General features: G+C 41.4%; 2 protein-coding genes across 5 annotated transcripts in view; both read right to left on the reverse strand.

Annotated features, from left to right (window-relative positions):
* LOC116674188 (FERM, ARHGEF and pleckstrin domain-containing protein 1) overlaps window positions 1-14,268 on the reverse strand; it is a 52,633-nt gene extending 38,365 nt beyond the window's left edge. For all 4 annotated transcript variants that reach the window (XM_032506718.1, XM_032506719.1, XM_032506716.1 and 1 more), the window contains exons 1-2: window positions 13,999-14,268; window positions 7,646-7,865 (exon numbers count right to left, since the gene is read on the reverse strand). In XM_032506718.1, the coding sequence (XP_032362609.1) occupies window positions 7,646-7,819 (174 nt within the window). In that variant the 5' untranslated portion in view covers window positions 7,820-7,865; window positions 13,999-14,268. The remainder of the gene's footprint in view (window positions 1-7,645; window positions 7,866-13,998) is intronic.
* Window positions 14,269-15,189: 921 nt separating this feature from the next.
* Window positions 15,190-15,749, reverse strand: part of LOC116674189 (N-chimaerin) — a 20,618-nt gene continuing 20,058 nt past the window's right edge. Inside the window, exon 16 of the transcript XR_004328007.1 lies at window positions 15,190-15,200. The gene's annotated coding sequence lies outside the window, so the exon portion shown is untranslated. The remainder of the gene's footprint in view (window positions 15,201-15,749) is intronic.

Here is a 15,749-nt window from a genome sequence, read left to right on the forward strand (position 1 = left end):
ATATGGACTAGTGCAATATCCAAATCGCAGAGGGGCACAATATTTGTTAAAGGCAATATATTTGTCAAATCTTTCTGAATAAAGTATTGTAGTACTGCAGAGACATCCCAGCCTACAAATCCTGTCCTACAGACCACAGAAAACATCTTTGTTTGGTACAGATCCTCGCATAAATCACAATAGAATCATTTTCATTTTTTACGATTTAATATTGGTCAATAGAAATGAGAACAATGATAAAAACATGATCCTTCCCTTCAATATGGTGAATAATATTGCAATCGCAATATCAGTCACAATAAATCGCAATCCTCAAATTGTGCAGCCCTACATCAAACCTGTACTTGTAATCCACTAACGTATGTGCCCCAGCACCAGTTTGGCGTGGTGGTTTTGTGTGGCACAGTAAAACAGAGGTACAGTGATTCCTCTGAATGGGGCCCAGCTCTTCCACTGTTGGCTTGACTAGCGTCCTCACTGGGGACCTCATTCACTGCAATTACGAAAAAAAGGATCCCATCTGCAGCCAAGCACAGCGGACAGTGTTTCTCACTCACTGGCTGCCGGCTTCTGTGGGAGACGGATGTGGGCCTGTATACATCTTCCTCTTTATCCAAATGCTGCAATCCCCCTCTCTCTCTATCACAGTCAGTGTAACGCCAAGTCTCTTTTTCGTCCCTCGGCGAGGACCCCATTCATTTATTTCCTACCCCCATACTGCTCCCTATTCAGAAACAATCTCTCAGTAATTGTCTCTCCATCAGCAATAATCTTCCACTCACTAAGCAATAATCGCTCTGTCTCGTTCGTTCATTCCATCCTTCCTAGCTAGGAGGCAGCTCTGTCTGTGACCCTGTCTTTGAACTCAGCACGTCTAAATGCTTCCACGTGGCTCCACGTGCACACACCCACCTTAATAGCAAAGGAGAATGCAAACCTCTGCTGAAACAATGCAACAGTAGTACTGCACCTACATATTCATGTCCTACTCTAATGTGTTACCTAATCAATCCCACAAAATGCTAAGAAAGTGGTTCAACAGTACGATACTTTATGAGGAAATTAATGTAATGGAATTTGTTCCACAGGCAGGTCAAACTTTAAGGTCAGTTAAAGAAGGAAAAATATGGAGAAGAAGTAGCTGAGAGGAAAGTCCAAGGACCACAGGAATGAGACAGAAAATGCCAACCATTACATAATACAGCACAACTCCTCTGTGTGAGACATGCACAGAGGGTCCCAGAATAATTTCAACGTCTGATAGACTGACGTTTCATACAGAATACAAAATATAGAATAGTAATTTACATAACAACAAAATAATTGCACCATCTCTATTAAATTCAACTGTTTGATCCAAAAGTCACTCAGCAGTTACCATCACCATTAGAACCATAAAATGTACATGCGTGCACACATGTGTCCACGGTAGCATTACTATGGGAACATAAGATGGCTCAACTTTGAAAATAAGAGTCCCAAACAAGTAACTGGAGCTTACCAGGGTCCCTGGAGTTGGCTGTAGTTTCAAAATAAAAGCACCCAGACGGTAACAGAAGCTTATCAGGAGCTCTGGAGAAGGCTAGATCTTTTTAAAAATAAAAGCCTGAAGACCGCCCTAAAAACTGCCCTGCCTAGTTGATAAACTGTAACTGGCAAATTGCGGTTCGGGGGAAAGGGTTGAGTAGGCCAGAAAAGGCCAAAAAAACATGATTTACACATTTTTATAATTTAAATGTCTGCGATTTGACTCAGTGCTGAGGAGAGGATGATGCATCAGCCATGTATTTAAATGATTAAAAAGAAAATTCATTATTCAGTCCTGTTCATTCCCATCAATGAGACATTCATGGAGGTAGAACTGCAGGCCAGGTCGTGGTACACACATGCACTCACGGTGTACATGTTCATGCACATTGGCCCATAAACTCACATAACGTGGTTTAATGTGGCCCTTGTGGGTCCATAAAAACCGCATCAACATAGGTTTAGCATGTTACAGTACTGGATTGAGCAGGGACTGGGGGTTTCAACACAGAGCCGGTCTCTGCGGACGATGATGAATGAGGTCGGCCAAAGCTACTGTTAGTACTGTAAGCGCTCCAAGAAATCAGAAAGAAGGAAAGAGAATATTTGGAAGATCGGAAGCAAGAGTTTGAACATGGGATGGTTGGACAGCTAGCGAGTCAGAGAGAAGAGAAGAAAAAACTAGTCTCTGCCATGCTTAGACGATGGGTCATAAACTTGCAGAGATCACAAAGCCAGTGTTTGAGCCTCACCCTGAAATAACTACATTTTACTATCCTTAAACATCACCTTGGCTCTACCCACACATTCAAACCACTTCAACTTAACTGACAGGACTCTTGCCAACTTTAGAAGTCATAAAGGAGCACAATCTGGCTCCAAGCTTTAAAATACACACTATCTCCTCACTTATCACTTTGTACTTGTCTGTCTCTTAATCTCTCCAGTGAGATATCAGGGAAAAAGCAACTCTATAAAAGAGACAAAACTGAATCTATATGAGTTTTAATATGCTTTAGGGCAAAATACTAGAGTAGAGGACATAAAAACATCTACAAATTTAATTTCAGGAATTCTAGCTGACTCTTGTAAAAAAGAAAATAAATTTGTTAGTCCAAACACAAAACTTAAAAATAACTCTGGGCACAATACCAGTCTGGTTCTGTGCATGCTAACTCAAAAATTAAAGGCTGAATTAAAACTAATTTCCTCAGCTCTTGCTTGGGCCAAATAGCTACGGTCTTAGCTGTGAAAGCACAACAATAAGACAATACCTCTGCTGTGGGGGTGGGATGAGACACAGTTAACCCACAAATGTGCAGAAAGCTCCGGTAAAGCATTTGGATGATGGTATGACTCAGCCTTAAAGACAATACACATTTAGATCAAGAGAAACAAACATTATGGAAGAAATGAAAAGAAATGGCATGTATCTCTCTATACCCCTTTGCTTCTTTTGTTTTTAAAAAGACACTTTAAAAAAAAAGGTGTGACCGACTCGCTATCTTCCCTTCTCATTCCTTTAATATCTGCTCCCTCCACATGTGTCATTCACTCCCAAGCTAGCTGACAGCACAGAGGCCCATCCATTTGAAATGTCAACTGCTCCACATCGGAGCGAAGGAGTGAGCGTGTGTGTGTGTTTGTGCATAATGTGGCCAGGGACTTGTAGCTCATTTATCATAGACCTTGGGGGGCTGCTAGTCCATCTAATGATGTTGTCTATAAAGCGGTTCTATTATCCCCCCCCCTTTCCTCAGCCCTCTTTTAGACACATTCACACACAAGGCCAAAAGCAATGCAGATCATAAAGCCATAATCCAATCATGTAACAAAAAACATTATGATCTCATTGCACCTGAACAGGCCCCCCCCCCCCCCCCCCCCCCCCCCCCCCCCCCCCCCCCACACACACACACACACACACACACACCTGTCCAGCCTCTACTGCTATCTGTTCTTAAAGCTTCTGACATCTACTGAAAAAGTCTGTCTTGATTAGTGAATATATTGGGATATACAGGGATTAAAGTCAAGTAATCATGCTAGACAAGACAAGACAAATAATAAGGAATATGAAGAAGTTGTAGACGTCTGACAAATCTGCAATGAACTGCAGCTGCAGGTGCCACATGGAGGTCCAGTAGAGAATAGGATGTGTGCAGATATTGGCTATAAATGGCTGTGAAAGTAAATATTTACAGCTGGGCACTGTATTTTCTAGAATTTGTTACTCAAGAGACTATTGAAGACTATTTTCTGCTACAGTTTAATACATGTGTAAGTATTTACAGTATAAGTATGGTGTGTGTGTGTGTGTGTATACGCTGCAACCCATGTTTGCCATACTACAACCAGTGCATGTTGTGGCTCATTAGTGTGTTTTAAAGAACAATGGAGCTGGTATGGCACAGAGGAATAAGCTACGTCCATGCTTGTTAGTTAGTAAATTCTTTGTTGGGGATAAAAAAAAAATGTAAAGAATATTACCACATGAGTCCTATGTGGTGGTACTCAGTCCTGGTCCTTTCACTAAAAGGAATATATCTCAAATAATGCAAATTCCCCCGTTAGAAACAGGTGTGAGTTACAGTAGTGCAGTCACTTGTTCCTTTTCGCTGAGTTTCATTAATCTCCACCACACAAACCAAAATGGTTTCCTTGGAAAATTCCCTTCAATCAGGCTGTGACCTCATGCTAAACTGAGGGAATCTGGGGCAGGACGCTTTACTTACAAGAACAAACATACAACAAATGTTTCTCTGTGACATACTGTACATGTAAACACTGCAGCTTTGGCGGATGAAATATGTAATAAAATCAATTATCAAAAGGACTGAGTCAAAAGTGTTCATAGCACAGTGAAAGCATATGCAGACAGCCAAAATGGTAAGAGAAGAATGCACAAATGGGCTCTGTGAATGGCTTCACTGATGCTAAATTACATTAAAACAGGTGAAACCAACTGAAGCAAAGGAGTAACACACATCCTCCAGTATTAACCAAACATGCAAATACAGACACACAAACAGCACATCCTCTCTCCCTTCAATTATTCACCAGGTGGGAGTGAGCGACAATGTCCTGCACTCACACACTCCTCAGCCACCCTGCTACTGTTCCACATTAATAATAAAAGCTTCCAAGTGTGTGTGTGTTTGCTTGCCAGTAATGCAGTGTGTGCTAATGTCTTGTCATGATGTTTTATTTATGTAAAGTATACTCAAACAATGACATCTACTCAATGTCGGCTCAAAGGAAAAAAAAATAAATACTGAAATTAATAAAAAAACATTAATTATCAATAAACAAATTCGGTATGTGATATACGCAGAAGCTGAACAGCCTATCTTTCCTGTTTTTCCATAAGAGGGAAAAGCTGCATTAGATTTAAATGGTATTCAGGCTCTGTGCCTCCAATAACAGAGGAGTCCTGATAAAACTTTGCAGGATATCTTTTTGATCTAATGGATTCTTACTCCTCATGGGAATCTGGCTAAAAGAGTGCGTCCAACTTCCCAACTGAAGGCCTGAGGATACAGCTGATTTTTATAAACAGCAGAAATATCACGAGGACAGAGAGTTTTCAGAAAGAAGTCCTCAGTGTAAGCCACCTGGATCCCAGAAAGACAGAAAGTCTTTATTGAATTCCCATGTTGCACTAGAACATTTTGATACACATTGCATCAGCATTTGTTTCCAGGCAATAGCCTGAGTTTACGCAGCGTGAAAAGAAAAATAATGAATGGGTGCATCCCTAACTACCCTGCCGAAATATGCGGAATAACAAAAACAAGTCGCATCAAAGCCTACTCGATACAGCATATTATCGCAATATTTTCCTTGGCAAAACTGTATGAATACACAGATGCCAAGTATCTTTCATTATATAAATTGCACATGGGAATTAAACTTTTTGATAGAAAATTTAAAAAATGTAAAGTGAGATGAACAAACAGAAAAAATTATCTTTTTAGATAAAACCGACGTTTTCCTTTGGGAACATAATTTGAAGTTGGAAAGAAAGGTTATGATGCTATCTTATAGCTTTAGCCCACATGTCTTATTATTATTATTATTAATATAATTATGGTGGGTCTTCTGGTGATTCCCACCCCACCATGTTGCGTCTTAAAGTCTTTTAAAACATGGAATAAAAAAGGTTCAAGTTCAGTCATCGATCACGGCAAGTTCAAGTCAACATTACAACACCACCACGGCATGCCAACATTGATACTCAACGTGCAAAAAAAGTGTGACTGTTCATGATAAAGAGTGTAAAAATGTATTGCTCCTAATCTGCAGCCCCCTGGCTGATGTTTAAAGATAACAGGCTCAGTTAATGAAATTGCCTGTAGCAACAAAATGCCCAATCAAGGGCCAACCCGAGAGTGTGAGCTGCAGGCTTATCTGTTGATTCACACGTTAGACTACACCTACTGCCCAAATACACTGGCGGGCATTGTAACAGCAAAAAGACAGATTACGTGAGTCACGTCAGAGACAATGCCTCCCTTATTTCCCAGAGTCAATGATAAGCAGCGTTCCTCAACTCCTGCTCAGGTCTTTTATCCTACTATCCCATTTGAGCCATCTCCACTCCTCCCTTCAACATTATTCCCAGTCCAGACCTCTGCTGGTTCCCATTTCACTGTTTTAACAGCAACAAAACACTCTCAGTCTAAAACAATAGTGTGTGAGTGCAGTATTAGTATTTTGTGGCAATGCTGCTGTTTTCAGCTGAAGCGTTATGTTCTCCCGTGGTCTGAGCCATGACGTGTAAAGATGTTCCACAGAGATTGGACATTTTGTGTGTGTGTGTGTGTGTGTGTGTGTGTGTGTGTGTGTGTGTGTGTGTGTGTGTGTGTGTGTGTGTGCGTGTGCGTGTGCGTGTGCGTGCATGTGAGTGTGAGAAAAACTAAGGACAGACAAAGAAAGGGGGAAGAGATCCCTGTCATGAGGAGGACTGCTTCTACTGCTTTGTGGAGAACCACAAGCCCGGTGCTCTTACATCAATTTGAGAACACGTCAATTTAGGATTTGGAGAACAGCTAACACACGCACACACGCACACACGCACACACGCAGCAGATGACATCCCTCACACAGACACCAGATCCCAGCCCTCTGTGAAACTGTCCACAGACACATCCTAAGGCACTGGCAAACTAACAACCACATACATTCTTGGCATTTCCACAAGAGCCAATTACAGCTCCCTGAAATGGCAGCTCTGGATGTTTTACAAGCCAGCTGAGACAGTGACTCGCTGAAATCTTTCTTAATTATCATCACAAAAACTCCCCAAATTCTAAGCTGATAATACAGCGGCTGGGTTTTCTAAAAGGCGTGCAAATCACAGAGGAGGGCACAAAACCAAACTCTCTGTCAGCTTGCGGATGATTCAGAAATGTAGGACTACTCCCACGCGGAGATGACATACCAAAGCATTGCAGCACCGATGTCATTAAGGCTGCTGCCCGTGCAGCCTCTCAGAGGACCCCTTTTCTCTAAACAGCATTAGGAAGCCGGAGAGCTGCCGGAGACAAACACATGCCTAACACACACTTTTATGCAAGCACACACTCTCACATAAGCTCACACAAAACTCAAAACACATGCAAATACTCTAGATGCTAGATCAGGGTGAATACTGGCTAGTATCAACAAAGAATATACATATATGCACAGTATGGTTGTTATGTATGTTATAATAGCGAGAAGATAGTAACACTAGTAACACAGAGAGGACTACCTATTATACACATGCCATCAGAGAATACATTTTTAGCCTCAGCAGAACTGGTGGGAGACCTGTCGACTTTAACTCAGCACTCAGAAAAGCAGAGGCTGGGTCTGTAGGTGTGGCGTGCTTAGACAGGAAGCTGGTGTCTTTCCCACTTCCTGTGTACCTCAGGAAGTGGGGGTAAGACCAGGTAAATGGAGCGTATTGAGCCATCCTCTATCAAACACAACAAGTGATGGATTGCAAAATAGTTGATGAAACAAAAGGAATATCCCCAGGGGTATGTTACAACTCTTGCTTTTTATTACACTTTCTTTTTTTAAAGATCAATCATTTCATTCCTGTGGGGGTTGTGGCAGACATATTACTTACCGATATCTGGAAGACTTCCTGTGTGTCATCGAGCATCTGGACCCTGATGGACACTTGTCGCCCTGGAGGCTGGACAGGAGGACGCAGGCCTGGCTCCAGGGTGGACACCCCAAAACTTTCAGGGGCGCCCAGCCTCTGTCCGGCTGTAGACGGCCTGTCGGCTGGTTCCACCATGGTGACCGACGCGGCAGTCAGGGGCTCTCGAGCTTCAGGAGGACGTCTGGAGGAGAAAGGACATAATTAGGGCTGCACAATTAATCGCAATTTTATCAAAATTGCAATATGGACTAGTGCATTATGTTATGACTAGTGCGTAAGTATTGTGGTGCTGCAGAGACGTCCCTTTGTTTGATGCTAATCCTTCCAAAATTACACTATAATCATTCCAATTTTTATATTTTTCATCAATCAATCAGTCAAGATAATAGTAATTGGATATTTTCCTCATATCGTGCAGCCCAGAGAAAAAGTAGTTGCTTTTTGTTTAATTTAGGGTGCGGTTTGTGTCTTTTTATGTGAGTCCAACCAACAGGCTGTGTTTTGGGGTATTTTGGGCTTTTTAAACACATCTCAGGCAGTTTGGGAATCGGAATCAGAAGGATCGGGCATTACCTCTAATATCCAAATCCAAATAGCACAGCTACATCAAGTCTGTGTGTTGTTAAACTGTTTTCCTCATACTTGATATATTTTTTGGGTTTCTTAGTTATTTATTTTTTATTCTTTTCTCAACTGTCTATATTAATGACCTTAACTGTTTATTGTCTAATATTTAATGGTTGGTATGGGGAGGATGTGTGTGGTTTGGGTTTGATGGAGAGCTTTTGTCTTTTGTCTCTCAGTATGGGTGTATGTTTGTGATGTATGTTTTTTTTAGTTCCCCTCAAGTTTTTTTGTTAACTGTCTAGTCTAATTGTCTAGTCTTGTATTTTCTTGCCTTTAAGGACCCACGCAAAAACGAGATGCTACATCTCAAGGGGTTATTCCTGATGAAAAGAATTTCAATATGTATGCAAAAATCTTGCCATGTTTACTCAATCTTGGTTAAATTGACCTTGTACTATGTAAAAACCACAAGACATTTAGTCATTGAGTTTCACCGGCGATTGCTTTATAGGTCGGGATGATGAAACGACTGTATAAACCACCGACTAGAGCAGCCCAGTACGACAGATAAACTTTAGAACTTGGCCAATGCACACAGAAGCAGACAGGCACGTCTCACACCTTTCCAGACACACACCTATTCCAGCTGCAGCACATGAAGGTGGGATTCCCTACAAACCAGGACCAGTTCAGACATGAATCAAAGCTTCCCAAGTAGGGCAGATGAGATAGAGTCTGAGAAAACACAAAGACGCTCACCCCCCCCCCCCCCCCCCCCCCCCTCTTTTTTCAGACACACAAACTTTTCAGCGCCCCCACCTCCATTACACAGTTGATAAACCTCAACCTCAGACAATAAATATGCTCTCAGACGGTTGGTGACATCACGGCTGAGGAATGTTTTAGAAGACAGTCGGGGGGTAATGCAGGGATGAGGGTTACACACTGCAGCTGAACTGCCCCGACACACAAACAGTAATTTCCTCTTTTTTGATCCTTTTTGTCTTTAACAGACACATTTGGTCATTGGTACTTTTCAATCAATCACTAATCAATATGTCATTAGGGACCTATTGGACATCATGATGATTAACAGGTTGTTAGATCTTTTTTTTGCAGTCACAGATTAAAATCCTCTATCACCTGCTAAGCAGCATTGAAGATCCATTTGTCAAGACCAAATCCAGTACGTCATCAGGTTGTTGGGCCTGTCCGATTCCAAAGTCTTCTCCAAATATGCTTGAGAAACACAGCTTTTTTGCCCAAATCTGGAGAATAAAACTGGTGGTGTATAATTTGTGGTATTTTGTAGACTATGCTAAAAATCCACAGAGTGCAGGTCACTGCTGAAGGCGCTGTGCACAAGCTACTTGAGGGTGCAAGTTCATCCTACAGAGTAGAGCTGCAACAATGACTGGAACACAGACAATATGCAACAAACAGACTAAAGTTATCATTTATTCCAACATTGTGAACTCCAGTTATAAATCTTAGCACAGCAGAGCAGGGGTGCAAGAAATACATCAGCACTTTTTGCATTTTGAACTTTAATTAATTACTACAGTTACTGTATTTCTTAGGATGTTGGGTTGTCATGTGTATTCTAGGATGCTTCGTTGATCTTATGTTTATATTGATTTTCTTTCATGTTGATTTTAGAATGGTTTTTCTGTAACATGTTTGTGTTGTGAAGCAACAGATGGTAGCACTATGTCCAATATAAATTTCCCCTTTGGGGACATTGAAGTGTATTCTGTTCTATTCTAATAATCTGCAACAGTTGTGATAATCTTTTTGGATTTTGGACTGTTAGTCGGACTTCAAGACATCATTCTGAGCATTAGGAAATAGGGACGGGCAGTTTGTACTATATTCTGACATTTATAAGCCATTATTTTCTCCATTTAGTGAGAAAATAACCAGTAGATTTATTGTTGATGAAAATAATTCATAATCGCAGCCCTACAGTAGAGCCTTTAGTCCTCCAAACGCCAGAGAGTCGTAGTCCAAAGGAAGAGGCCCCGGATATGGCACCCAGCCAGTGAATGCCTACAAGCTCCAGGGGAACTGCTCTGTAGCTGACCTCTGACCTCAGCGTTAAAAGTGGACTTCATCTTCCTGAATAACTTACCACAAAAATATACTGTATACTCCTTGTGGAAACTAAATGAACGCACTAAAAACCCTATGCAAAAGTCTTTTTGCAAAGAAGCTTCCCCTTTGTTCTTCACACCTAATCCAGCCTTTTATTTCCATCGTGAGAACCGAATCTTTCCAGAATTCAAGTTCCCATCTTCGACTAATCCCTCCACCTGCACACACAAACGAGGACCTCTCTTCACCTTAGTGACAAACGCTGAAAGTGGAGCCCGGCCAAGGCAGTGATCTGACAATAAAAGAACCTGACATTCAAGTTACCCATTATACACCTGTGGGAAAATTCCATTGTTCTAGTGTACTACTTCCCCACTAACTGCACTGAAATAAACACTCTGCTCGGTCGTTTATTAGTAGTTCAGTATCGGTCAGTTAGGGAGAGTATCTGAGAGTCTAAAAGAAGAAGTTTAGCCTTTAAGAAGTGCTTGAATAATCTGCTTCTTTTTTTAACATTACACTCACTAAGAGTTACCTACTTGTTTCTCCCTGTGTCACCTTAAGTCAAAGCAAAACAAGTGTCGACTCAGTGCCAGCTTTAAAGCTCTACCTAATCATTCACTTACAAGCAGGTGCCAATTACCCTGACAAACATCAGTAGATTATATTCTGCAGGCTGCAGGGTTGGTTTGTTGCCTGCACATCTTCAGTCCCTCTGCACAAGCTAGTCACCAAAGAGCCTGCGGGGTATATTTCAGGCATTTTAAAAACTTTTTGGAAACCACAAACGCAAAGCAGCAACTACAGCAAGAGAGTCCTTTTCCACGCTTAAACATGATGAGGGGTATAGTGTCCAAAAAAACTGCAATGCCTGCAATGGCTCTGAAAAAACAATACCTCTACTTCTGCAGTTCTTTATACGAGTTTCCCCTTATGAACAAAAATCATATATGTTGACTAGATTGATTTAAGACATTGAGGGTAATAACACAATTAATTTAGCATCATTCTGGATTCCTTTCCCAACACAAGAGTGGAAATTTGGAAGCAGAAGTTTCATCATCTCCTCAGCAGGGGCTGTACTGGGGATTATACGTGGAGTCAATTGAGAGGAATACAGAGCGAGTTGGACACACAGGCACAAAAGAAGCCACTGTGGGAGCTTCCAGCAGCGGGGCTTTAAAACTCGGAGGGGCAGAGGCCTCTAAACCAGTCTTTGAACTTGTGTTAGCTGAAAGTTTCCCAAGAGTTTGTAAGAGGGAAGCCAAGCTCTGGGAATCGAATGTGTGTGTGAGTGTGCATCTACAGAGAAGGCATATGTTTTACAGGCACTACAGGCAAATCTGGTTTAAATTCTTTACTATTTCTTTGACATAAATGAAGATGTGTAAAGTGAGAGTAAACCATTACATAATCTGCATCTGAATATTCAGAAGGAGGTTGCATAATAGACCAGCTATAAAAACAGGCCAGACAATCAACCCTTTGATACGTGGATTTTCAAAGCAACATGAGATAAAGCTGCATAACTATTGATTATGTTAAGGGGAACATGACAACACATGACAAGAATACAGAGATTTTGAAAGAGGATCAGCTGATGTTAACTAAAAAGGGATGTGAGATGTTACATTGCACTGATAAACTGCTAAGCTAAGTCTGCAACAGTGTAAGTAGCAGTTTTGGGGATTAAGCTGTTTCATGTATAAAATGTCAGAAAACAGTAAAACAAATCCTGCTACAAATTCCTTAAGCCTAAAGTGATGTCTTTAGATGTCTCACTTTTTCCAACCAACAGTCTAAATCCTAAAGATATTCAGTTTATTGCTAGTAAACTAGTTTAAAAGATGAGAGAAACCAGCCAAAATTCACATTTGAGAAGCAAAATTTCAGATCTAATGTACAGCTTTGTAATTCAAACAAAACAAAAAAGCATACGGGAAACTGCAGACATACATGGATCATTTGGTAGGACAGAACTCAGAATTCTATTTAGAAATTGCCATGAAAGCTGTGACAAATATTCAAAACACAAGGCCAATTGAAAGGGCTATTCCCAGACCATCTGTCCCGCATTCACTGAGGAACGCTGTGGGATTTGATCAAAAGCTCTGGGAGAAATTAATATCAAGTGGACTTTGCATTTTGTATATTTACCACATACTGTGCAGTACGGGTTTCCAAGGTCACCTATCAATCTTCAGGCTCAAACAAGAAAAACTTTTATGAAAAGCTGAAAATACAGATGATAGCGTGGTGCTCCATACACTACATTAACATGCACAAAGAGCCTCAGCTAAGGACCATAAAGGGAGTACATTCATTACCTGATTGTGTTACTTGTTGCCATTTTACAACAGGAGGATCCAATTTAATAAACAGCTACTGACTAAAATTGATAAATGACGCCCTCAAGCATCAACTACAACCTGGCAATGCACAGGTGGGGATGAGATCAAGGACACAACACAACACGGCTCTTGACAGATCAATAGGCTGAGCTTGATACCATGATTTATCAAGGTGACACTCTGCACACGTTATGCCATTAAGCTGCTCTTTTGCTCTCTGGAGAGTTGTGTGTATGTATGTAGCCTATGTGTGTGTAAGAAAGAAAGAATTTCTCCTGGGATGGGTGTCATACTGATCGTGAAAGTGAATTGCAACAGGGCCGCATAGTGATTAGGCACACCACGCTTGGAGAACACCCATGCTCCACCAGCCATCAAGACAAAGCTGATCCTGCTTCCTCCCCACTGACCCTGTGCTCTGACCTCACTGCCAAAGGGGGTGGGGTGCAAAAAGAGCACATGTTCCCCAGAGATCAATAAATTAAAGGGATTTGTTTTGTCACCTCATCATACATTTTAGCATCCATCCTCCATGGTTGGTTGGTCAAGGTTTGCCTGTGACAATACCAGGGACCTAGAATGAGTAATTTACTGCACAACATGCTGCAGCTTTGTCAAGTGAAAAAACAACACAAACCTATACAGAAAGGCACACACATCAGAATACAGTTGGCACAGTGCAAGCCCCTTGATGTAGGTTAGCAGAGTAATCCTTAGCCCAGAGTAAAGATGTCAGTAGGCTAAGGCAACCTGATCACACTCAAGAGACACTATTGGTGTGTGTGTGTGTGTGTGTGTGTGTGTGTGTGTGTGTGTGTGTGTGTGTGTGTGTGTGTGTGTGTTCAATATTAATGTGCATGTGATGACAATAAGCTAAGCCTATTGTAAGGTTTGGTGAATGGAAAGGCAGCTGGGAATGACAGAGGAGAGAAGCTGGAAAAATATGAAACCATCCCCCAAAGTATATGTCACAATATATTAACTGTGTGGAAAATTGTTGCAATACGTGTAAATGTTTAAGGATTATTTGGAGATCATTGTCTATCATTAAGCTTACAGTAAAAGAAGCTCAGCCGATTAGGAAACTGAACAGGCTGGCTGCAATGGAAGCGAGCTTATACTTAAGATATCGGGCTCATCAAACATCACGTAGTGTTGCGTTAAGAGGTCTTTAAACTGGAAACGTACATTGCAACACATGTGGCTAAATATTACACTCAAGTGTTCTCTATACAGGGAATAGCCTACCAGAGAAGCTACATGTAACCTCGCTTCATAATCAGGATAGCACGACTTCCTTACCCCCCTCTTTCTTCAGGATCCACAGATTGTCCGTCAGCAAGAGCTTTTATTTCCAACGCAGACGGTAAATCCCACACAGCGCTGTAAGTTTTGATCAGTAAGTCCTCTCTTCGCAGCCGAACCGCTCCCTCTCAGGTGGGACGTGGCTCCTGTGTGGTAGCCATTGAAACAAATGTGGGAAACCGTGCATTGAGCTTTCTACTAGAACAATAAAGCGCTACACACCGCCTCCAGCATTAGCGCCCCGGCACCACAGTGGAAGGCAGGGAGAAAGTAAAACCAGGGTAGCTAAACAGCGCCACCGCATGGTAGTTTTAGGAAATGGTAGCGTGGAGGAAAAGAGTTAGGGTCTGCAGCTAGCATGTAATACTGACAGCTAGGACTGGGCAATCAGGGTGGGAAAATAGCACCTGCCATTGGTTACTGGTACTCTTTTAAGGTGACTTTGCCTTGTATGCCAGCCACAGTGGCGTCTTGGGTGGTGCTAAGCACCAGAAAAAGCCGTGATGTCGCTGAAAATATCATCGGGAAGGAACTTGTTTTAGTGGAACGTGTTTTAGTCGGGCAACCGAGTAACTCATTTGATTGGTTTTCAGCGCTAGTTCGTGACACAGCTGAGTTGAGGTACACACGAAAGGTTTAAAAAATGTGGCGACATATCCCCAGTGTTAAGAGGCCGGCAGTAGCTCTGAATGTAAAAGCTGTTGAGGGCAAAGTAAAGAAAAAGAGAAGGTACTTTTCAAAGCGCATTGACAAAATGTACAGCAAAAGACCGCGCAAAACATTTCAGACCATCCTGCCATCCTTTTTTTACATCATCAAAATATGCTAGTGCACTGTGGGCAATATATTGATATTATATCAATATCATGATATGAGACTGGATAACATCTTAGCCTTTGAATGTCGTAATCTGTCCCTGCTCTTTATGGTTGGATAACAGTAAAGTGATGTAATTTTCTGAAGTTACCAGACTGTTATAGATGTTGTATTATTTGCCTTTCCCACATAGTTTATTTTGACACTCAGAAATTAAAACAAGGTCGGAGTAGATGTGTCAAAGCCTCCTCACACTCCAGCAATAGAACAAAAATAGTGTTGCATTGGCCGGGAATCGAACCCGCTGGCACGCGAGAATTCTACCACTGAACCACCAATGCTTACATACCAGAATGACTCCTTTCTTTTTTTTTAAATAAATTCTAGTCCACTGACAGTAGACTAGAAAATACAAAATGTACTAAACCCAATGTAGGCTTACAGAACAACTTAAAATCTCACTTATAAACATTAATGGAATACTTCACCGAGTAACATTAAGCTTTCTATCAGAAGAAACCCGGCAATATTTTTGAATGACCGTGCTTTCCCCTTCATGTCCCCAAGACAAAAGATCTCTGTATTGTGTGTCTGGAAAAAAAACCTGCGCCAACACAAAAGTAATTTTGTGTGATCGAAGACAGTGAACTACAAGTCAGCTAGTTCAGTATGTCACTTGCAAGCATCCTGCATCATTTGACCACACTATGACAATGTGAGCGCACTATGTACTCAAATAGTTAGTATAAGTACAGAAGTGCAGGATTTGAGACACACCATAAGTATCGCTAACTAAAAGGCTAGTTAACACTAACAATTAAGCCTAAGCTAATGTGAAATTTAATGTGAAGAAGCTGTGAAATATCCCTTTAATTTAGTACAAATGTGAAAAAAAGTCAATCGCCCAACGTGGGGCTCGAACCCACGACCCT

This window comes from Etheostoma spectabile, chromosome 24 (genome assembly GCF_008692095.1).
Source record: "Etheostoma spectabile isolate EspeVRDwgs_2016 chromosome 24, UIUC_Espe_1.0, whole genome shotgun sequence".
Lineage (NCBI taxonomy): Eukaryota > Metazoa > Chordata > Actinopteri > Perciformes > Percidae > Etheostoma > Etheostoma spectabile.